The 20,374-nt window shown below is 42.1% G+C and overlaps 1 protein-coding gene across 6 annotated transcripts in view; it reads right to left on the bottom strand.

The window, feature by feature from the left end:
- ehbp1 (EH domain binding protein 1) overlaps positions 1-20,374 on the bottom strand; it is a 122,880-nt gene that overhangs the window by 40,535 nt on the left and 61,971 nt on the right. For 3 of the 6 annotated variants that reach the window (XM_053875733.1, XM_053875732.1, XM_053875735.1), the window contains 3 exons: positions 7,310-7,460; positions 4,423-4,647; positions 1,615-1,769 (listed from right to left, as the gene is read on the bottom strand). In XM_053875733.1, the coding sequence (XP_053731708.1) occupies positions 1,615-1,769; positions 4,423-4,647; positions 7,310-7,460 (531 nt within the window). The remainder of the gene's footprint in view (positions 1-1,614; positions 1,770-4,422; positions 4,648-7,309; positions 7,461-20,374) is intronic. The other 3 variants (XM_053875737.1, XM_053875738.1, XM_053875736.1) reach the window with 2 other exon arrangements.

Raw genomic sequence — 20,374 nt, 5'->3', positions numbered from 1 at the left:
CGGCAGATAGTGGAGCTGGGCGAGCGGGGTGGCAAGTGGAGATGGTGGTGGTGGGGTGGCGAGCTGAAGATGGGGACTTGTTAGTTTAGCTGCAGATTATTGACTTTCAAAAACAATGTGAGCAATTAGTCTGTCCTCACTCGGTTTTGTCCATTAGTCTGCCGCTTTCCACTTTAACCCTCTGTCAAATCAAGTTGAGCCAATTAAAATCTCGGGAGCAAATGGGAACCAGGAAACGCTTGTTATCATAACTTGTTACTTGAGAAATCACTGTGATGGATAATTCTTGCAGTCGCACAACACCCAAAAAAGACTGACATACATGGTCAAAGAGATTTGTACACCACACACCTACAGGGTCCAACAGACCAGAATGGAGTTGCTAATACCAGGTGGAATGGGGCTGGAGTCAGAACATGGGCAATCACTTGAATCTTGTGGGGACATTTCAAATCAGATTTTAAAAAAAAGTCAATAACAAGGCAACACGGTCTCATGAAGGTTGTCTGTTCAATTTCAGCTTCGATCATCTATGGGGGTGGAGACAGCATGAGTTTTCTCTGTCTGGAGTCTAAGTTTGGTTGAGGCCCTGGTTAAGTTTATCCATTTGGATGGTGAGACCAATGAGTGGTCCCCACAAAATACAAATATTCTATAATCTGGACCAATCCTTGACAACACACTGATCTAGCGAGGACAATTTGACTGGTCCTCAAAAGGTCAAGGAGTCCTGATTCAGGCTAGCCATGCGTTTTGGATGGTTGGGTTTATGGGGTGAACCTGGGGAAAGGGTGATGGCCATGAGAGGTCCCCACAAGGATAGAGATACAAACATTACTCCCAAATACGCAACTCTATATACATTCTCTCTCTCTCTCTCTCTCTCTGTGTCTCTCTCTCTCTGTCTCTCTCTCTATATATATATATATATATAACTAAATAAGTATTTTATTATTATTTTTTAGTAACATCAGTTATGTCGAAGGATCCAAACTTTTCTACAGTCATAACTAGACAGGGAGCAGGATCAACGATCGGTTCTCAGGTGGATCACTTTAGAGGTCGAGCAAACGGTGATCCTACTTCAGGGTGGGTCAAGTGGAAAGATCCTCACATCTGCCCTCCACAGGCAGGAAAGGACTAAGCCTTTAAGGCTTTGAACACAAGAGGGAGTTTATATGAATCGATGATCAAAGACGCAGTGCGTCGCCATAAGAACCAAGGGTTTCACTCCTACGACACACTCACCTTATTCCTATTGACACTGCCAATCAATTAAACAGATGTTCAGACCGGCGCTGGTGATATTCTCATTACAAGGTATAAACGGCGGCAGTGAATCACAGCGACCGGACCCGTTTGTCCACAACAACAGTCTGAAAAGGTCATTCAATAGAGGGGGGGCAGCCACATGCAGAGAATTATGATGCTGCCGTGCACATTGCGGCTTTAGAAACAACTCTTGGAGAGAAGATGAAGCGCAGCAACGGGCTGACGTCGAGCACAGGGTCAGCTGATTGACTACTGGGGTCAATAGTAGCAAATTGATTGGGCTGACCCTTTGATGGCAAACAAAGATTGACAGATAAAAGGAGAGAGAAGTAAAACTTGTACCTCTGATCCATCGGCAGGGCTGAGTGGTGAGGTGGATGAGGCTGTGGGAGAAGAGGAAGAGGAGGTGGAGGACGGGGATGAAGGAGAGAGCGCTCCACTTGGTTTCACTTCCACCACTTTCTTCAGCTTCAGGTCCACAGTCTTCACGTTAGCACCTGGATTTTTGGGACAAACACAACCTTAGTAAAAAAAAAAATTAAAAAAAATAGAAGAAATACCATTCAAGAGTTTAGAGCTATGAAGTAGGTAACATCGGACAATGGTGCAATGGTCGGCAGGGTAACATTGGTCAACTTTTATGAGGTCCAGTCTTTAATCAGCTAGTTGAATGGGAAAGCATGAATCTTATGCTCCTTCCGATACTTTTTTTGTTTGACACGGCAATAGAGTTTACAGATGTTAAGAGCCACATAAAACGACTGTTTTTCGTCCATTGAAAAGTACATCAAGCCAATCTGTTTTAGTTTTTGTTGTCAAGTTTCGAACATTTTTTTTCTAATTCAATATAAAGCTGTCATAAAAATTGCACGTGACATGAATCCATTGCCCTGTTCATGATAAAAAGGCGGTGTTGTTTTCTTACATTGGGTATTGGGTGGATTAAACGAATATGAAGTATGTTGTCTATGTCCGAGCTAAGTGGACTGAGTTTTTGGCACAATTGTCCCTCTTTTAATACCAAACTTTAAAGAATAAAATCTCACCATATTACATTTAAAGTTTAATACAATACACCTGACTAATCCCCTTCAGAATCTTATTTCCTTCAGCAATTATCCGACAGCATAGTTTCAAACAACCTCCTGCTGTCTCATCGCTGCTCTTCCCTCACACTTGGACGCCTTCCTCTCGCTCCTATTTCCTCACTGACTTCTCTCACTCTTGCTGACTCCAAGTCGCTGTGCACCGCTCTATGTTCCAAGGACTGGTTCCAGCAGCCTCCCTGCCAGGCCAGACCAATGCACTGAGGAAGATGAAAGAGCAGGAGGGCAACCTTTCCGTGCGTCACCTCCCCCCTCGTCATGCACACAGACACACACACACAGAGGGATTCACACACTTCAGGAAGGCCAACACATATTGTCTTGCACTGTGAAACATTTTAGTTTAAAACGATCATCTAAGGGCATGAACCCAACTCTCTGCAGCCTCCAGCTACTGTCATGAGTTCCTTCTCATTTTGAATGGACAAATAACGTTCCCATTTCACTATTCACATGACAACAAGACACCAGTTACTCCACACACCAATGCCAATGGTGAAGTGAAGGGTCCGGAACCGGACAAATCATCTGATAATCCCAATTTTACATCTTGCTGCATGAACCATAGACAGACAAACAACAAGCCACATAGAATTAAAATATGTTTATGCCATTAACATTAATATTCTGATGAAATTCTGATGGAATGACAGCCAAATACCAAAAAAATGGCCGGAAATAAAGTCTTCATTAAGATATTTCATGTCTGTTATCTCTCCTATAAATCATCTCGAAGCATCATTTTCATCATTTTACTGGTTAAACGTTAGCTTAGCATCTGCAGATGGATGGATATGAACTCTGGGACTCCTGAATCATGTATGTCGATGATCTACAGTATCTAGGGTTCGGAACTCGCTTCTCATCACAAACTTCCACCACTGAAGTGACCTCCTGACGTGGACGCATCACCGCGCCCCGCTGAACTTGCTGCTTGGTTCAGGCTGCACACCCTGACTGTGCTCATGTGTTTGTTCAACATACAGTATCTGCATATAGCCTGCTATTTCACTGTGCAAAGAACTTTGTGTTCCTATATGATGTGTATGGATAGTGCAACATGACAAAATACTGATTGATTCAAAACGGCATCAACTGCTTTCACCCAAGAGAAATGTAACTAACCCTAACACCTCCGGTATCAGTGCCAACATGTTGAAGATGGAAAGAAGAGCATGACTAAGAGGAGAGAGGGAAAGTAAAGGGTGGTCCAAAAACGAGTTTTTATTCTAACTTTAAAGTCAAGTGACATTAAAGAAGCAGAGTACAGAAGACGCTGAGACACTCCACTTCAAAAGATGGTCTGTTTTCATGTTTGTTTTGTTTGGTCTTTGCCTCTGCTCCTCACTATCACTCATCAGCAGAAAAAGGTGTGTGTGTTTGCATGTAAAAATACTTTTAATTAAAACAGGCTAATTAGTTTACTTGTGACGATTGGGGCAAAAGCTTTTCCTGAAGATATGATTGTATTTGTTGTCAGGGGAGCACTTAAAAAAGTTGAGTAATTACAAGTACAAAATGGGAAAACGGCCGTCGACAACGTGGCGCTGGTGACAAATGTGTTTTTCAAAGTTCCTCAGGAGCAACAGAGGAAGGCTTCAGGGTACAGGAGGCTAATGGGATGTCAGGTCAAGACTGCGTTTAAGCACCAGCGTTCAAAACACTAATACTGGACACAGTGACTGAAGGGCTGAAGCCAGGGAACATGAACATGGTTGTGTGTGTGTGGATGTTCTTTTCAAAATGAAAGAAGTGAACTCTTTATTTTACCATTTTATGCGAGTTAACCTTCAAACAATCATATATACATGCGACACATTTCATAATGTTCATTTCAAATTAATTGCCTGATTAATTAATGTATAATAAATTAAAAGAAGAAGAGAGTAAGAACAAGAAGAAGAAGAGAGTAAGAACTAGAACAAAAAGAGACAAGAAGAACTCAACAGTGAACTCCAAACAGTGCACATTCACCCAGTGAGGAAAGACACTCAAGGTCATGAAAGGTCATGCAACACCACACAGCCTCAAGCAGGTGTTTTACCCAAGGGTGTTAGCTCAGAGCTGGGGTTAGTAAGATCCAGGGGCTCCTGTGTGCCGGGCAGAGTCGACAGAAGGCCCTCCAGTGACAGCGGGTTAGTAACCAGAGCGGAAGCAGATGAGGTAGCAGCCGCGGTCTCATCATCACCGGCATCAAAATGGAAAAGCAGCTCCCCGTCCTCACCCTTTTTAACACCTTCATTGTCACCACTTGATCCGTCCAAAACATCTGTGGGTTAGGATTCAGACAGCAGAAGATGTCAATAAGAAACTTGTGAAATGAAAGCAAGGAGTCGGTTAGCTCACACACACACATTTAAATCAAAAGACGAGGATGTCCCTCAACAAGCCATTGTTGAACCACCTCCATCCACTTCTTCACTGATCGTATGGAGAATATTTAGACATACATCTGGTGTTAAATCGCTTCAACGCCACTAGACGTGAAGATTTTATTGGCGCCTATTTAAGAAAGAAAACAGGGGAGAACAAAAACAACACATCAGCACAGGCTCCATTCATTCTCAGGAGGAGACCAATGAAAAACAGCATCCGCCCATTAGGATGAAAGGAAATGGAAAACATGAAAAAAGGAACACAGCAGCTACATGGATAACCTTCAGAAGAAAAACAACTCCACAACAACCATAAAAAAGGCTGCTTCTGTTCGACCCAGTTGGAAAGAAACAGCGACTGAATGGAGAAAGAGAATTAAGAAAGGAATCAGCATTTCTTGTTTTACTTAGTGATTTGCTGGTCGCGACATGGAGCGTGCGAGCTCGCGCCATTCCTGCGTGACTGGCGGGGCTCTAATTAATGGGAGACCATGGTGACGGAGTTTGGAAAGTTTCTTTGGGGGCAGACACTTGGAGGGGGCAGGCCTAGCTGCATTAAAGGACCGTGAATGGCGTCGAGGGGAGAGAGGGAGAGGGAAGACGGAGAGAGACAGGGGCCAGGATTAGCCGTTCTGCTCGGCAGGCCTTGTGTATCACAGCCCACAGCGTTTCTCTCACCACCACCTCCCTTGTTCAGTTGGTTGCTCCAACTCCATTTTTAATGAGATCAACAATTAGTGCAATTCAGAACAGCTGAAAGAGCAAATAAATCAAGTGCTACCGTCCTCCACCTCAGCCCCTTTGTTCCCTCGCCGTCTTGTTTGTTCATTTCATCAGACGGATTCCGCCCTCAACTTTAAAAAAGAATCCTCCAGTTTCAAACCTCACTGCTTTAGTTTTACATAAAACCTGGTTGAGCACTTCACCAGAGGCTTTGTCTACATGCACAAAACCATGGCCTCTCTTGGCTTCAACTTGAATTGTAAGAGATATATTTTTATCATAGTTTGAAAAAAAACAAAGTGACAGCCCAGGGTAAATCGCTCTGCCAGCATTCTCACTCACATTAAGACCAATTATGACTGAGACAAAATCTGTTGTGACTTAAGACGAAGGATTTGTGTAGAACTGAATGACAGGCTGCATTATAACCTGAGGTGTCTACATAGGGATCACAGAACCTTCATCAAAAAAGCATCAAGTTCTTCTAGGACCATGTGGAATACCAGGGGTGCCAAAATTCCGAAATAAATCTGGAAATAAACAAGGACAAAAATACACGTTTAATTTCTATATAAATGTATTTTGTTATATGTATTACGGCACCACCTTTATTTATTCCGACATTGCATGTTTCTATCTCTATTACCTATATTTCCTATTAGTTTTTATCTCGAATATTGGCACTTTTGCATTCCATACAGCTACAGTACATGAATAAATCGGTCACTGAAGGGCAGCAGTAACACGTAGCATTACTAAAGTATTTTATAGTACAACCACTTTTACACTATAACCACAGCTCTTCCAGAGGTAAATAGTCTTAAGTCACACCAGGCTACAGGGGCGTCTGACAAACATGAGAAACTAAACAATGGGTGTCTTAGAATGCTCGCTAAAAGCCTGCTTCAACGCAAATGTGACTGAAATAAGAGAAAAGACAAACAAAATGCTGATCAATCATACTAATAACGTTTTTGATGGACACAGAGTTCAGTTGGTGACATGAAGTGGTAATTACAATGTGGCTAATTTAGCAACATGGCTGTCATCAAAACAGCCAAAGAATGATGCTGTGTATTGCAGTATATTCACTTACTAACTTCAACGATAAAGCAAACGAGCAGCTTATTTTTCCTCTCAGACCCCGAGAGTAATTCGCTCGGCGTCTCTGTCTACAGCACTCACAGAGGATGGCTTAATAATGATGGAATATCTGGAGTCATGTTGTCTTCAAAATAGTCAAAGGGATCGGTGGCAGGAGTAACGTGCGGTGATTGAGGCCTCTAACTTTCCCACAACTGCTCTCGTCCGCACTTCCACGCCATCAAACCAACTCCAGTGCAGCAGCCAGATCCAGAGCGGCCGTATCAGAAACAAATAAATAGAGACGCCTAATAATGGTCATTATCATAATAACCCCAATTTCTAGGAAATGGAAAGCAGTGGGGAATGTGAATTTCGGCCCTGACAAGCCGTCGTTGCTTGTTGGCACTTTGAGGATAAATTGGCCGCACAATGTGTTGATTAACAATTTCAGTGTGAGGGCGGCGAGGGAGGAGCTGCGGAGTAAATTGCCGTTCTGAATATGAGGTTGGAGCTTTTCAGACCCTCGGCCATTGTAAAATGGCATTTTGTTTCTCTCAGAGGATTAAGCAGAACCCCTTTAGAGAACATAATGGAAATGTGAGTAATAGCATGTGTGCATGAGTGTGTTGGTGTGACTTTGAAAATGAGCATGAGCGAGATGTGAGACTTCGGAGAGTGTCTCTGTCGTCTTCCCGACAACATCTTTACGAAGTTTGGATGCAGTTGATGAAAGGACTGGACACTAACCTCCAGAGGGGGCGCCTTTGCTGCCCTTGGCCTTCTCAAAAGTGGACGCATCAAGCAGACTCATGTCAGACATCTTGACTCCCGACCGCGCCTCAGCGATCAACTGCCTCGCTCGCTCTCTCAGCTGTCGCCGTCGCTCAGCATCCCGCTCCTGCAAACATACACATGTCGATGGGCACACGACTTCTTCCACGTGCAGGATCAGACCGACAGCCAAGAACAACGGCACACAGACTCAAACACAACAGTCAGTGAAAGAGATGATCACATTCTGTAGAGAACTTTAAGTGACTAAGATCTGAAGGTCCACCAGCCTCTGACTTTTTCAGCGACTTTAAATGTGAGTCAATGTCCAAACAAAGCGAAATCAGAAAATTTGAGTATTGAACACGTCACAAATGCAGCAGCACATCCAAGTATCTATACATTAAATATTGATGCAGCCGACCTAAAAATATGAAATATTCATAATTAAAATAATTAATAATATTATTCTTCACACATCTGTTGCTAAACTTCCTGAGATCAGGAGATCAAATGAAAATGTCGAACGCTTAAGGAGATACAAAGACGGATTGAACACATTTGTTTCAATGACAAGTGAACCAAACACTTTAGCCCAACAACACGGGTGGTGTGTACCCAGACGTTCAAAAGTCTGCTCCAAGACAGATACAGTATTGAACTGTCAGCATCAGAGTAACGGCAGAAATGTCATTCTGGAGCCAATTCAATCTGATCCAGCTGATAGCTCCGGCCTCTACACACACACATGCGCACACACACACAACTGCACACCTGAGTCACGAGCCATAACTCAGCCAACACTTCACCGCTGGTGACCTGACGAGCACATATTTGCCAACAGCTTAGACAACAAGAACAATTAAGGGAGTTCTAAGATGAGACTTGGGACGGTGAGTGATTGATTTTTAATTTGTGCGTGCTGGTTCTAAGAAACACAAGCGTCAGAAGGTTTTTTGTGTACGGGACAGAAACAGGTCAAAAATGATCTGTTCCGAACAACTAAAATGGACAAATGCAACACTTGACTCTTGTGTGACAAAGACCAGTGAGTGAGCGAGTGAGTGAGTGGTAACCTGACTCAACATAGTGTACACATGTAAAGTAAAGGCACCGAAGAGAAAGTATATCACCAATCTTCTGGCGCAACCTTTACTTTATGTAATTTGTTATCATTGAACACAATGAGATCAATAGGACAGCAGGCAGCAGTAGAGTTACACAGCTCCTATAACAACAGTATGCATGCAGCAGCGAAGCCATAGTGAGAGACAAACCTTTCAAAAACGTGAAATAAAGATCCTGGTGAAACTACAGATCCTTTCTACGTCAAACCCTTTCTCATCAATCCTGACATGAGAGGGGTGACTCGTCGCGTCTTTCATAACTCTCTTGGTTTAATCGACTCTAAAAATGTCATGTCAGAAATACATCATACTTTTTCTTACTCCTCCCACTACATACAGTGTTTCTGAGCGGCTAACATACATACAGACTTTCTTAAACAGTGGACTTAAATGCAAAGATCCTGCAGATCCTTTTAAAGTAAAAAATGCTTCAATAACAATTTGTACTGAATAATACAGCAGACAACCGAACCTCCCACCAGCACACTTAACATAGGGGAGAGCAAGGCGACATTTCTCTGTCACTGTTCCACCTACCCGGGGTTTCCTGTTAATCAGGCTGCTCCATATTGGGAGGGGTGGGGGGCAGAGGGCTATTAAAACCACCCTTTTATCCATTAACAAAACAAGCAGCGCCCGCTAATGAGCTACATCTCTCCATTTCCATGTCAATTGTTTGTTTGTAGCCTTTGTTTGCGCGGGACAATGGGGCTGCATTGTCAGTGACGGCAACCTTAATGCATGTGTTCATGAGTGTGTGAGCCCGAGGGGACGCCACTAGGGAAGCAGAGGCAGACTGATGCTGAGAGCGGGAGACGGTAGTCACGGTAAACAGATAGACTGATAGCAAGTGGAATGCCTGTTGATAACAGAAAGCATTATCACACATTAGTGCATTCTAATGTAAAGAATCATATAATGTCGTTTGCCAAGAGAGTAATTAGCTGAAGTCGAGGAAGGAATAACCACCTACATATGACCAGGGGGGCGAGCGTTGGTAGGAGCAAGAAGGTGACTGGCTGAAACAAGTCGCTGGGTTTCAGAGTAAGTTGCTATGAGATATACAAGTGTTTCTGTGGGGGTAATGCAGAAGTGGAGAAGATCTAACAAAGTATGAAGCAAACATGAGGGAAAGAGTAAGTGAGAGCATCTCTAATACGGGTATCACACAGATAATAGAACTGCTTTTTTGTTTTCGTTTCATAACTGACCGGGTTATTAGAACGCGTGATTGCAATAACCATAATACTTCACATGACATGAGAACTGCCTCACCTCGGTCAAACGTGTGTGACACTCATAATTAAAAGAAACCTGTGCGAGAGAATCTCAAGGCTCCGCCAGAGGAGTGGAGCGCCATCACCTGCTGCTTGAGGTAAGCTCAACACAGAACAGCTGGAGGACGTGCGGCCTCGACACAAAAGGTTTGTCTGCCTTTTTCACACAATGTGAATCAAGTAGTATCAGTGTGTTTTGCATCCTCTTGTCACTTGATCTCTGAGGATACCAGGACGGTTCTAAAGACATAAGAGTGAGTGTATCGAATATGTTGGGAAGGGTGGAGGAATTCATTTTAAAAACATAAGCCAATTGAAAAACAGGACTGGTATAAATAATCACAATTTCACAACAGGGCAAGGGTCTATTCATTCATATAGACCGCTGTCAGTCGAGTTAAAAAAACTCACTTGACTTTCTAGGGGTTTAAATCTCAGGGACAGTTAAAGGTTAAAGGTGACTTCTGAATTTCTAGCCATTCATTCCCTCGTATCTCCCCGGCGTTTTCATCGCTGGCATCGTCGTGATTTAGAAATGTAATATGATAAACGGTCATTTCAGCTGCTGCCTGCTGGCGACTGCACTGATATCCAATCTGGCCTGAACAGATGCAACGATCAGTTGAAGAGAGAGTCTCCACGACTCTGGCCCCTCGACTCACTGCAGAACCTCTTGATGCAATGCTATATAGGGAGACATTTTGGAGGCAGGAATCAAGGAAATTGACTTTGCCTATCCAGAGGCAAGGATTAATGCTATGCGAAAACCCACAGAACTAGCATCTAGCTCTGCCAGCTAGACTGCTGATTAGAAGGCAAACACCAAAAATGGGTTTGGAATAAGAATAAAGATGTTCCAGTTTTGTCTGGGGCAATATGAAAAAAAACATGACATGAAACCCCAAGATGTTTTCTTGATGTCAACCCCAGAAAGTCTCTTGCTCTGTAAGTCTCTGACTTCTCTAGGTGTTTTCTGCCCCGGTGCTCAGTATCTTTCACCTTCTTTGCAATGGTGCATTTTATGAATTCCTGCTCATGCAACCCTTCGTTTCTCGTCTATCCTCGTCACTCTGCAAACGTCACTCCCTCACTGCCTAAGTGCAAAGCTGATAACTTCAAAGTTAGTGCTCTACCTACAACCTCACTTGCACCCCCATAACATTTGCAACCACTTCTTCCTTATCGACTCCATCTCTCCCTCACTGTCTATAGATCTCAGCAGCTGGATTTCTACTCGTCGATCTCATCACTCCCTTCATCCCAACTCACTCCGCTTCCAAGCCCAAGTCTTTAATGCCGCCCAAAACATTTAAAAAAGAAGCAGTAAAATGTTCAAAGTCATCACCAAGAATGTCCTGGAGACTGACACTCTCCTTGTACAGGAATCTGAACCGTCTCAGCGCAGCCATTCACTTTGGCACTAAACTAATTGCCGTGGATGGAGATCAGAGAGTAGTAAATAATGCACGTGCAGCACAGGTCGCATGGTTCCATACATCTTCCTGGATGTTTTAAATTTCCAGCGCTTTGTCACACCTTTTTGAGATTGGATGTCACATCACCTGACTGTTACAAGCACTGACATCCCCAATTAGCACTCATTGTTCTGCTGAAACAGGATATGCCTGGTCAAGTGGACAGCCGATCCATGTGGGGCTATGCCATCTTGTGGACATCAGATTATGACAGTCCATCAATAGGCTTGTCTCAATAAGAGATGGTGGATGGTTTTAAAACTGAATGGTTGGATAAAAAAAAGAGTGTTCTGTTCCACCCAGTTCCCTAGGTAATTCATCGAGACCTTTTGTCTAATAATTATAAAGTCCGGTTTACAAAAACAAATGTAATGTTCCAGCCAAAACAATCCATCAGATAACACAGATTAAAAACCCAGTATGAGGCACTATCATCATTATTAATTCAAATTCATACCTTCAAATGAATAAAGTATACAACTCAACTTCCTGCACCAAAAAACTATATTGGTTTGGAACTGATAAACAAACTGGTAAATGGTCCAAAAGGCTGTACTCCAACCGCAGTGCCATTTGCCCTGCAGTTTTCTGGACTCCCTTTGTTGCCAGTTGGTGAACATTAAGAACATATTTAAAAGTTTGAAATTTGACTTACTGTCGTGTTTTATTTTGTCAAATCTTTCAGGGTTTTTTTGCTGGAGCTGGTCACATTTCAGAAGCAATAGGAATCAACAGGGGAAGTTCTTGAGCGTTCTCAAATCCAAATGGACTTACAGAACCCCCCCCCTCAAATATAAAACATCATTATAATTCTAATAAATTAAAATCAAATCAATTATGGCTGAGCTGTTTTCCAAACAAATGTGTTTAATAGAAATAGAACAGAGACCTAAAACAAAAGTACATGCAAATAATGGTTGATAGTTAACCTGTCCACCTCATCGCCGAGTTGAAAACGAGGAGAGTGTGCCCATTGGTGGTCAGTGAGTAGCACAAAGAAGCTCCAGGGGAGCAGAGGTTGTTACTTTCCTTTTAAAGATGACAGTGAAAACAATAATGCTCTGTGTCTTCCACTGACTGCCGGGGACCTCCGAGGGAAGGAGGCTGAACGGTTGAGTGCGAGACTGAGACAGCAGGCTTCACAGAGGGTTTGGCGTCGAATGAGGACCCCTCTCTGCTCTGGAAGCTCTGTCTGAGCAAGTTGTCTCGCTGGTTGCTCTTTTCTGGGCAATAAGAAAGAAGGAGGAGGGCATGCACTGCTGGCCATGTACAGAGCCCTAGCATGGGCACAGAGTGATGCCCCACGTCCACGTGGAAACATGGACACACAGAGATATGCACACAATCACAATCTGGGGGGGAAAAAGGGGTTTGCCAACCACCCAGATAGCTGGACGGTCTGGTGACCAGCCATGCGGGTCCAGACATTTGTCATGAGGGGCTAATTCACAGTCGAGAGGTGCTTTAGGTCTCTATCTGAAACAGCAGCAGGATAAACACACACACAATTCCACATCCAGAGCTCACAAACAGCACTTTCACTCTCGGTATCCGAGGAGGACGAATAGACATATCGATTCAAGCGTTGCAGGTTTTGGACACAGTTTTGGGGGAATACACATTATTGAGTTGAGGGTGCATGGACGCGCCTTCCTTGTATTTTTACAGTAAATGTTGGACATTTAATGCAGCAATCTTTCAGCTAAAAAAGGAAACCAACAGTAGTGGATTTCACTTCAACACGCCTCTCACCCCGCACAGCTTACAGTTGTGACAATTAATGTCAATCGACTCCGACAAAAAACACACCAACACGCCAAGACAGAAACATAACAGAAAACCAAGTCACTCCAAAAACCTCTTTCAACATTGAGCCTCCCACAGGCCCATGCACAGACATATTATCGCTGCTGTCACTGAAATATCCAAAAGTGTAGATATGTATGGTCCATGTGCAATGTTTATCGCTCATTTGAATGAGCTCTGTTGGTGGCCTAGTAAATTTAATAAATGGAACTGATGAAGGAGTAACTTGTTTTTCTCAAGAATCTAAGAATGAAGAAAAAAATGCAAGGAAAAAGAGGAACAAAGCCTGGTGCTGAGCGTGCCCCATCACATCAGGAACGTAGCCCCCTCCATGTTTTGAAGGAGAAAGAAAAAAGTTTTTACTACTGGACTAATGGTCACACAGATTACAGGGCATCATTTTTAAATTGCACATGAAAACAAGAGGGTTTAATACAATTAAATTAACTAATTAAAAACTGGAAATATATCAGTTCAACAACCACTAAACTGCTGAATTTTGAGTGACTTTACCAAAAATAGAATAAAAATAGTAACCCCTCTGATGGCAAATGATGAAATTTATTTTATTGTGTCCATAAATGAACAGAGGAGAAACAGCGGCAACATTTCAGCACCAAATGAATGAAAGCAAAAACAATTTGGTGAAGCAAACGTGCTGCTTCTGAAACTGTGTAAATTCTGGATTTGACAGTGCAGTACCTCTCCATTACCACCAAGCACTAAGACGGCTTTGTTTGAAAACTATTGTTGACCCCTGACCTAGACAGTATATCCTTCACCAGATCCTTGTCCCGATAATTAAAAACTGATCTGTGACAGGTTTACTTTTCTGTATGTTGCCTTCAATGCATTCTTACACATCCTATGTACTGTTCTGATTATCAGATTATCCTGCTCTAGAGGCAGATAATCCAGATCAGTGTCAAGCAGTCATTCACAAAATCTCAGCTCTCACTGTTCCTACTATTTACTACCACTACTATTTAAATAAAGTGTCGGCAAATGGGCTAAATTTTACATATATATTGAGCATATTGATACAGTGTCAATTTGATGAGGATTAGGGTCTGGAAGTATAGAATTTACCCAAGAAGAAATGAACAAATAGCAACATCCGTCTGGTAGTGAGTGAGAACATCAAAGAGGAATGCTGTTTGTCCATTTATGTGTTTAAACAGAAGTTTGGCAATACAAAAATAAACAATGTAGAAACTGCGGCAATGACAGCCACAAATGAAGAAGTGTACTGCTAATATTTTGGAGAGAAGGGTGAGAGAGAGGCCATAGACAGGGCTTATCGTCTGGCTCCAGACAGAGTGCGCGGATCAATGAGCGTGCAAGGCCCAGTGCGATCAATGCATTTGATAAAGAATTAAAGAAGAGCCACTGTACACGGCTATCAAAGAGCCAGGACACGGCCTAATTATGATTCAGCGGGTGCGTGCGCATGATAGGGGTCTTTGTGGATAATGTGTGCGTAAATATAAATCTGAGGGCCGTGTGTGCGCGTGTGTGCTCAGACTGGTCAAGATGTCATGATTAAGCGGAGAAAAAAAAACAACGTAGTCTGTACTCTAAACTGACTGCATCATTGGGAAGGGCAAGTCAAAGCAAACACACGTGACTCCTCCGAGCACTTGGGGCAAATGAATCATCATCTTAATTCTCATGTCAAATGCAGTATGAATGTATATGTGACATGTGATAAAAGAGCGTGTCTTCATGCGTACATGAACTCATTTAACTCAATATTTGCCCCACCACTGACTCGTATTTACCAATTACACAGGTTCTCGATGAAGGGTTCTGTATCCTTTTCGTAAATTTGAAATAAAAAAAGGTCACTATTCGTCACAAACAGAATTCCACAAAAAAAAAGGTGAAACACAAGTAACTCACTAGGAGCAACGTGGGGGCTCCGTACTATTCATGGAGAGTAAACACATTACACAGCGGGTAGATGAATTGCGGCTGACAATTTTGATTTACTTTTACATCCGCATGGGACGTGACCTCCAGCCATTGTTGCAACTTTTGTATTTGTGGAGGCTCTCATTTTTTAAATGTTTCTGTGGGTAACAAAATATTTAATCAATTTTTTCTGTTTTTATTGTTCAGTGTTCAGCGCAAACTCAACTGCTAGAAAAACACATTAATTTTGTGATATGGAATTTGTTCCAAATGATTTTTTTGTCACAAAAAGTCATTGCAATACGAAAATTGAGTGACATATGCTACCACTCAAATAATACTGGTAATGGTTCAAGTTTTCAGCACAACCAAAGTAACAAGTAGACAAATCTCTGAGTTACTTCCTGTGCAGCCTTTCTTTGTCATTACATTAGATAACTACTACATAACTACTGAGTGTAACAGAACAAATCTGACTTAACTATTGCAGCAATTTGCATGATAATTCATGTCCTGTCAAACTTCTTTTTCACACTCACTCACGAAACAACCCATGAATTTCTGCAGATGCAGAAGTGCGATGGCCGACGAATTGAGAAAGGACCAGCCACGAAACAGAAGGACTTGGGACCTGAGGCTGCCGGTCTGCACGACTGAATCTGGCAGTAAAAAACAAAACTTTTGAGTGAGTTCAAGCTCTGGGCTCGGTGTGACGTGAAATAATTTGATTAAATTTAAACATTGGCTTCGGTGTGTGCAAGCAACGGTGTGTTTGTGACTGTTTATACACGGGGTCACGACAATGAGCAGTTATAGAGCAGGACAGGTAAAACAGGAAGCGTATACAGTCAATATATAAGCAAGCGTCACAGGAGCGCGTCACACTGACAGGTGAGGCAGATGGGAAGGTTGTGCCCTTTAAATAGACAAGATAATTACTAGTGAGGGGGAGAGAGACAAGGAAAAGAACATAGAAAGATAAATACAGGAAGAAAAAGGCAGACATTGTGTCAGTGGGCAGCAGGGAAAAACAGTAACCTGTCACCGCACACCAAACCTGACAGGTAAAATGGTCAGGCTTTGTGTGTGAAGGATTATGTTTGCCTGCTTCAGAATGGCTATAATATCAGCTTATTACAACAATGAAATGGAATTACGCAACCATTGTCAGGCATAATGCACGATTTAAGAGCAGATTTAGCTCTTCTGAGAGGCGACAAATTACTGAAGATTAAATCATTACCAAATGTGTTGTATGACTTCTCTTCTTAAGGGTTTAACGCCAATTAAAACAACTGGAGTGTGTGGAGGAAGCATCATTCCCTCGCTTAAGGCCCGAGGCCTTTGCCAGTGTTTACGCAGCCCTTGAAAGAACTCATATTCACATGTTTTATCCACAGTTCTGTTGCAAAGATATTTATGGTTAATATTGACAATCTTCAAATAAGATGAAGACATATACATTCAGAATGTACTGTGAATTACAGTTTTTCCAGTTTTCACTGTTATTTTACCATCAAACTGAAAAGATAAAATTAACAGTCTTTTATTCTTTTCTTCTGTCTTTCAGTTTGACAGTCCCTCACAACAATCACAGTGCGTGCCCCAGAGGACATTTAACTGCCAACCCCTGTTCATCAGTGGGACTAAATCAATGCACTAAGAAAATATCCATAACCTCAACTATCGAGATACTTCATTGCGTGATATTATATTGATATTTTTACTGATATATTGTAATACTTGATTGAGTGATAATGTCTCTATTGATATTTAATTAATAGATATTTAATCCAGATTTTTTCCACTTTCTTCAATGTCGACTTCCTTATTACAACCTCGCATCAAACACTATCTCAGACAACAAACACATCCACTGTGCACTATAATTGATAACATAATCACAGAAAGCATTGAAAAAATGCTGCTGTTGGGCAAACTTTATTTTTAAGAGAAAAATGATGCTGTTCACTTACAGGATAGAGAGATACTGCCCCTTAGATCTGGCACCACCAGTGAAACATCTTGAAATGTTCAAGTGCCATCCAAAAGAAGGTACATAATCTGTGCAATATATTATGTCATTAGTGTCAGCAGAATATGATGAAGAACAATGACGAATAACAAGAGAACTGTTCTGCCTGCTTCAGTTGCAAGTTCATCATTACGTGTTGTTTAAACTGCGACCCTGTTCGAACAGCTACTGCTCCAGAACAGCCTACTTGTTTGTGTGTGTGTGTGTGTGTGTGTGTCGGCAGCCCTGTTCTCTTGACCTAGGGTCCCCCTCCTGCCATCCCTAATTGTAGCCCACAGTGACTGCCTCTTTCATCTCAGGTCAAAGGTTCACTTTTTCACTTTCTCTCACTCCTTTTCTATGTCACTTTCTACGGCAGTCCCAGTATTTTCACTGTCCTTCCTTTCAACTTGGCTTTGTAATTCCCATTTTCCTCCACTTTATCTGTCCTCCCGTCCCTCTGATCTTTGATGGACAATCAGTGCCACTAATTGTCTCCTCCACCGCCGCCGCCTCGTCCTCCTGATAGGTGGCCTTCAAAACTCAGTCAAGTTTTCAAAAGTCATGCCACCCTCCAGAAGGGTCAGATATGGGGAGTGGGTATATTTTGATTGTAGTGTTTTTAATACTTTAATACAGACGCTTGACTTGAGCTCTTTTCATCCATTAGCAGATGAAAACAGTAATTTCACAGCGGCCTGGCCAGGTTAATTATGAGGATTCTCACCAGGTTCTAAGTCTACGTGTGTTTGCGTGCATTTATGTGTGACACCAGATTGTGTGGAAGTTTTCGGCACCTTCACGCGTTTCCGTCTGCATTTTCTTAAATATTTGTGCACGCGTCAGAGAAGAGAGCCCGCAAACGACTCGGCGTTTTCAAGGTAGAAGAATTCCTCTGCTCATTGACTCGTTGAGATTCCTGTAATTGGGTCTTGTTTGATTTCTGCCGACCAGCGCCCTCCTCCTCCTCCTCCTCCTCTCCCTGCCGTGGCTTCCTCACCTCCTCTGAGGAGTGTTTTTCTCCCTTTGCACAGCCCGTCTCTGCCTCACCTCTTTTCCTCTTCTTTATTGAAGTCACTTTCTTCTCCCCTTGTGTTTTTAAGCTAAAACATTTCAACCCCTGATTAGTTTATGAGTTCAATTTTAATTCCAATGACATTTGAAGTGCAGGGAAACTGTAAAATTCCAGTGCTGTGACTAACCTGTTTTAAAGGACAGGCAGCGGGGCTGCATTAATATAGATGTTATTTAAGCAACGCTGTCTCACTTGGATTACTTCAAAAACACTTAAAATGTATCTCATCGAACACAACCCTGTTATCATTTAATAGTCTCCTGCAACTCTAGAATGCAAATATTCTAATTACTGAAGTTAGAGCACATGATTTTTAAAACTGGCGTTGACCATTAAATGCAGTTACAAGTCATATTCACAACACCACACGATATTTTCAGGGCGCAAATGAGGACTTTCTCTCCTTGAGGAAGGCCTTTTTCTCCTTCCTTTAACAAGTAATAGTTGATAGAATGAATGAATGATTTTTAGGTTGATGCCTTTCTTCTGCTTCTTCTCCCCCCCCACTCCCCCCGCACGCTCTCCCTCTCCGGCCCTTTTGAAGAATCTGCCCCTAATGAAACTAAATAGTTTGGCGGGGAGTTCCTTTGGACCGTGTGTGTTGGAGTGTGTGGGTATGTGTCGTGGCTGAATTGGCTGGAGTAGAGATCAAAGACGTCGTCCAAAATGAGTGTGTGTCTGTGTGTGCCCGTGTGTACGTGTTAACGAGCAGGAGAAATACCGCTGCTCTCTCAATTGCTCAATCACAAGAGCTGATCAAGACATCAGAGAAGACCCCCCTGTCCCCCTGCCACACACACATACTTCTCTCTTTGTGGAGTTATCACATGCCTCCTGCTCATGTTTGACCAAATAACTTTCACTTCTGCCAAATAGAGAAACGTCAAATGTCTTTAACGTTCACTGAGAGGGACAAGCCCCCCCCCCGACTGGTCATGACACTCTTCATGGTCCACAGTCGCCCGGATGCAGAGCATGAGAGAGAAAAAGTTCCATCTGGTCTCGTTTGATTTCCTTTATTCATACGTGCGTATTTATATCAAACGTCACCGCATCATGTTACGAGTGTGAGGGAAAATAATAATGACATTTAGCAAACCTTTTTAGAAAAACATCAAACGCAGTCCTCATATATCATACATCATATTATATGTATTATTATTCTAATGCAACAAAACTAACATATTTGCAATTTTATCGTTTCATTTTTACCACTGGACCAGTTAAGATGTTGAAATACACACAATATCATCACCACATTTTCCATAACTTATCTGTTTTACATGTCAGTCAATATAATATGACACTTAATAAGACGATTGGTTTTCCCTGTTTCCTGTGTGTCAATAGAAACACCACCTAATGCTGCATGAAAAATGTAACGCATTTCCAGCTGTTTACTGACCAGACCCAATGACATACTGTAATTTTCATTTCATTTAAAGTCATGACACTAAAGTGTTTGTTTTAGTAGAAAAATTATGAAAACACATTCAGTACTCACTCAGTAGTTATTATTGCCAGAACATTAGATTTTAACCTCTGATTTAATTTGAATAATTTCAATTAGACATTAAATTAGAATTTTTTTTTCTCCATCTAATTATGTCACAACTGCGTGAATAACATTGAAAGGACAATTTCACAATGATTTAAAAAAGTACGAAACATGGTGGTGAAGCTGAAAGACAGTAAATCAATGAGAAACAGCAAACAAATGCAAAGTTGCTCTCCCTGATAATGGAAACGGTGCTTTGATCGCGACGCTCCTTAAAGAGAGTGTTGCCCCTCTCCAAATTATTCTGCTGGCCCCACATTAGCCACTTGCCTGGAAGAATGGAGCCCGCTTTAATTTAATTAAATTATACCTTATGCATGCTAAACAGCCGAGCACCTACTTGGAGGGATGGAGGGTTAAATGGGAAAAAGGCTTGTGCCTCTCCAGCTGATAACGTGGACACACACACACTCACGCTAATCAAAACAAGACATCAAGTAATCTAATCTGAATCACTAACAATTATCAGCACATTGGCCTCGAGGCCAGTCGTATTCCTTTGATCAATGATTTCTATTAAAAAAAGTGTCAACAATTCAATATCTGCCGCGTTCCTCCTTCCTTTATGCATGAGAGTCGTGTGTGTGTGTGTGTGTGCGTTTGAGGGGTTGTTAACCAATTGTCCTTGGGAATATGTTTTAAAAAAAAAAAAAAAAAAAAAAAAAAAAAAACAAGTCACCCATCTTGCCTCACAATTTGGAACAGTGAAATTCCTATCATCTAAATTCACGTGCAACTTAAAAGACATTAAATTTGCATCCTTTCTGGGAGGGCTTTATCCAGCGCGTAGCTCAT

This window comes from Synchiropus splendidus, chromosome 9, assembly GCF_027744825.2.
Source record: "Synchiropus splendidus isolate RoL2022-P1 chromosome 9, RoL_Sspl_1.0, whole genome shotgun sequence".
Classification (NCBI taxonomy): domain Eukaryota; kingdom Metazoa; phylum Chordata; class Actinopteri; order Syngnathiformes; family Callionymidae; genus Synchiropus; species Synchiropus splendidus.
This window is presented reverse-complemented; position numbering and strand designations above follow the sequence as displayed.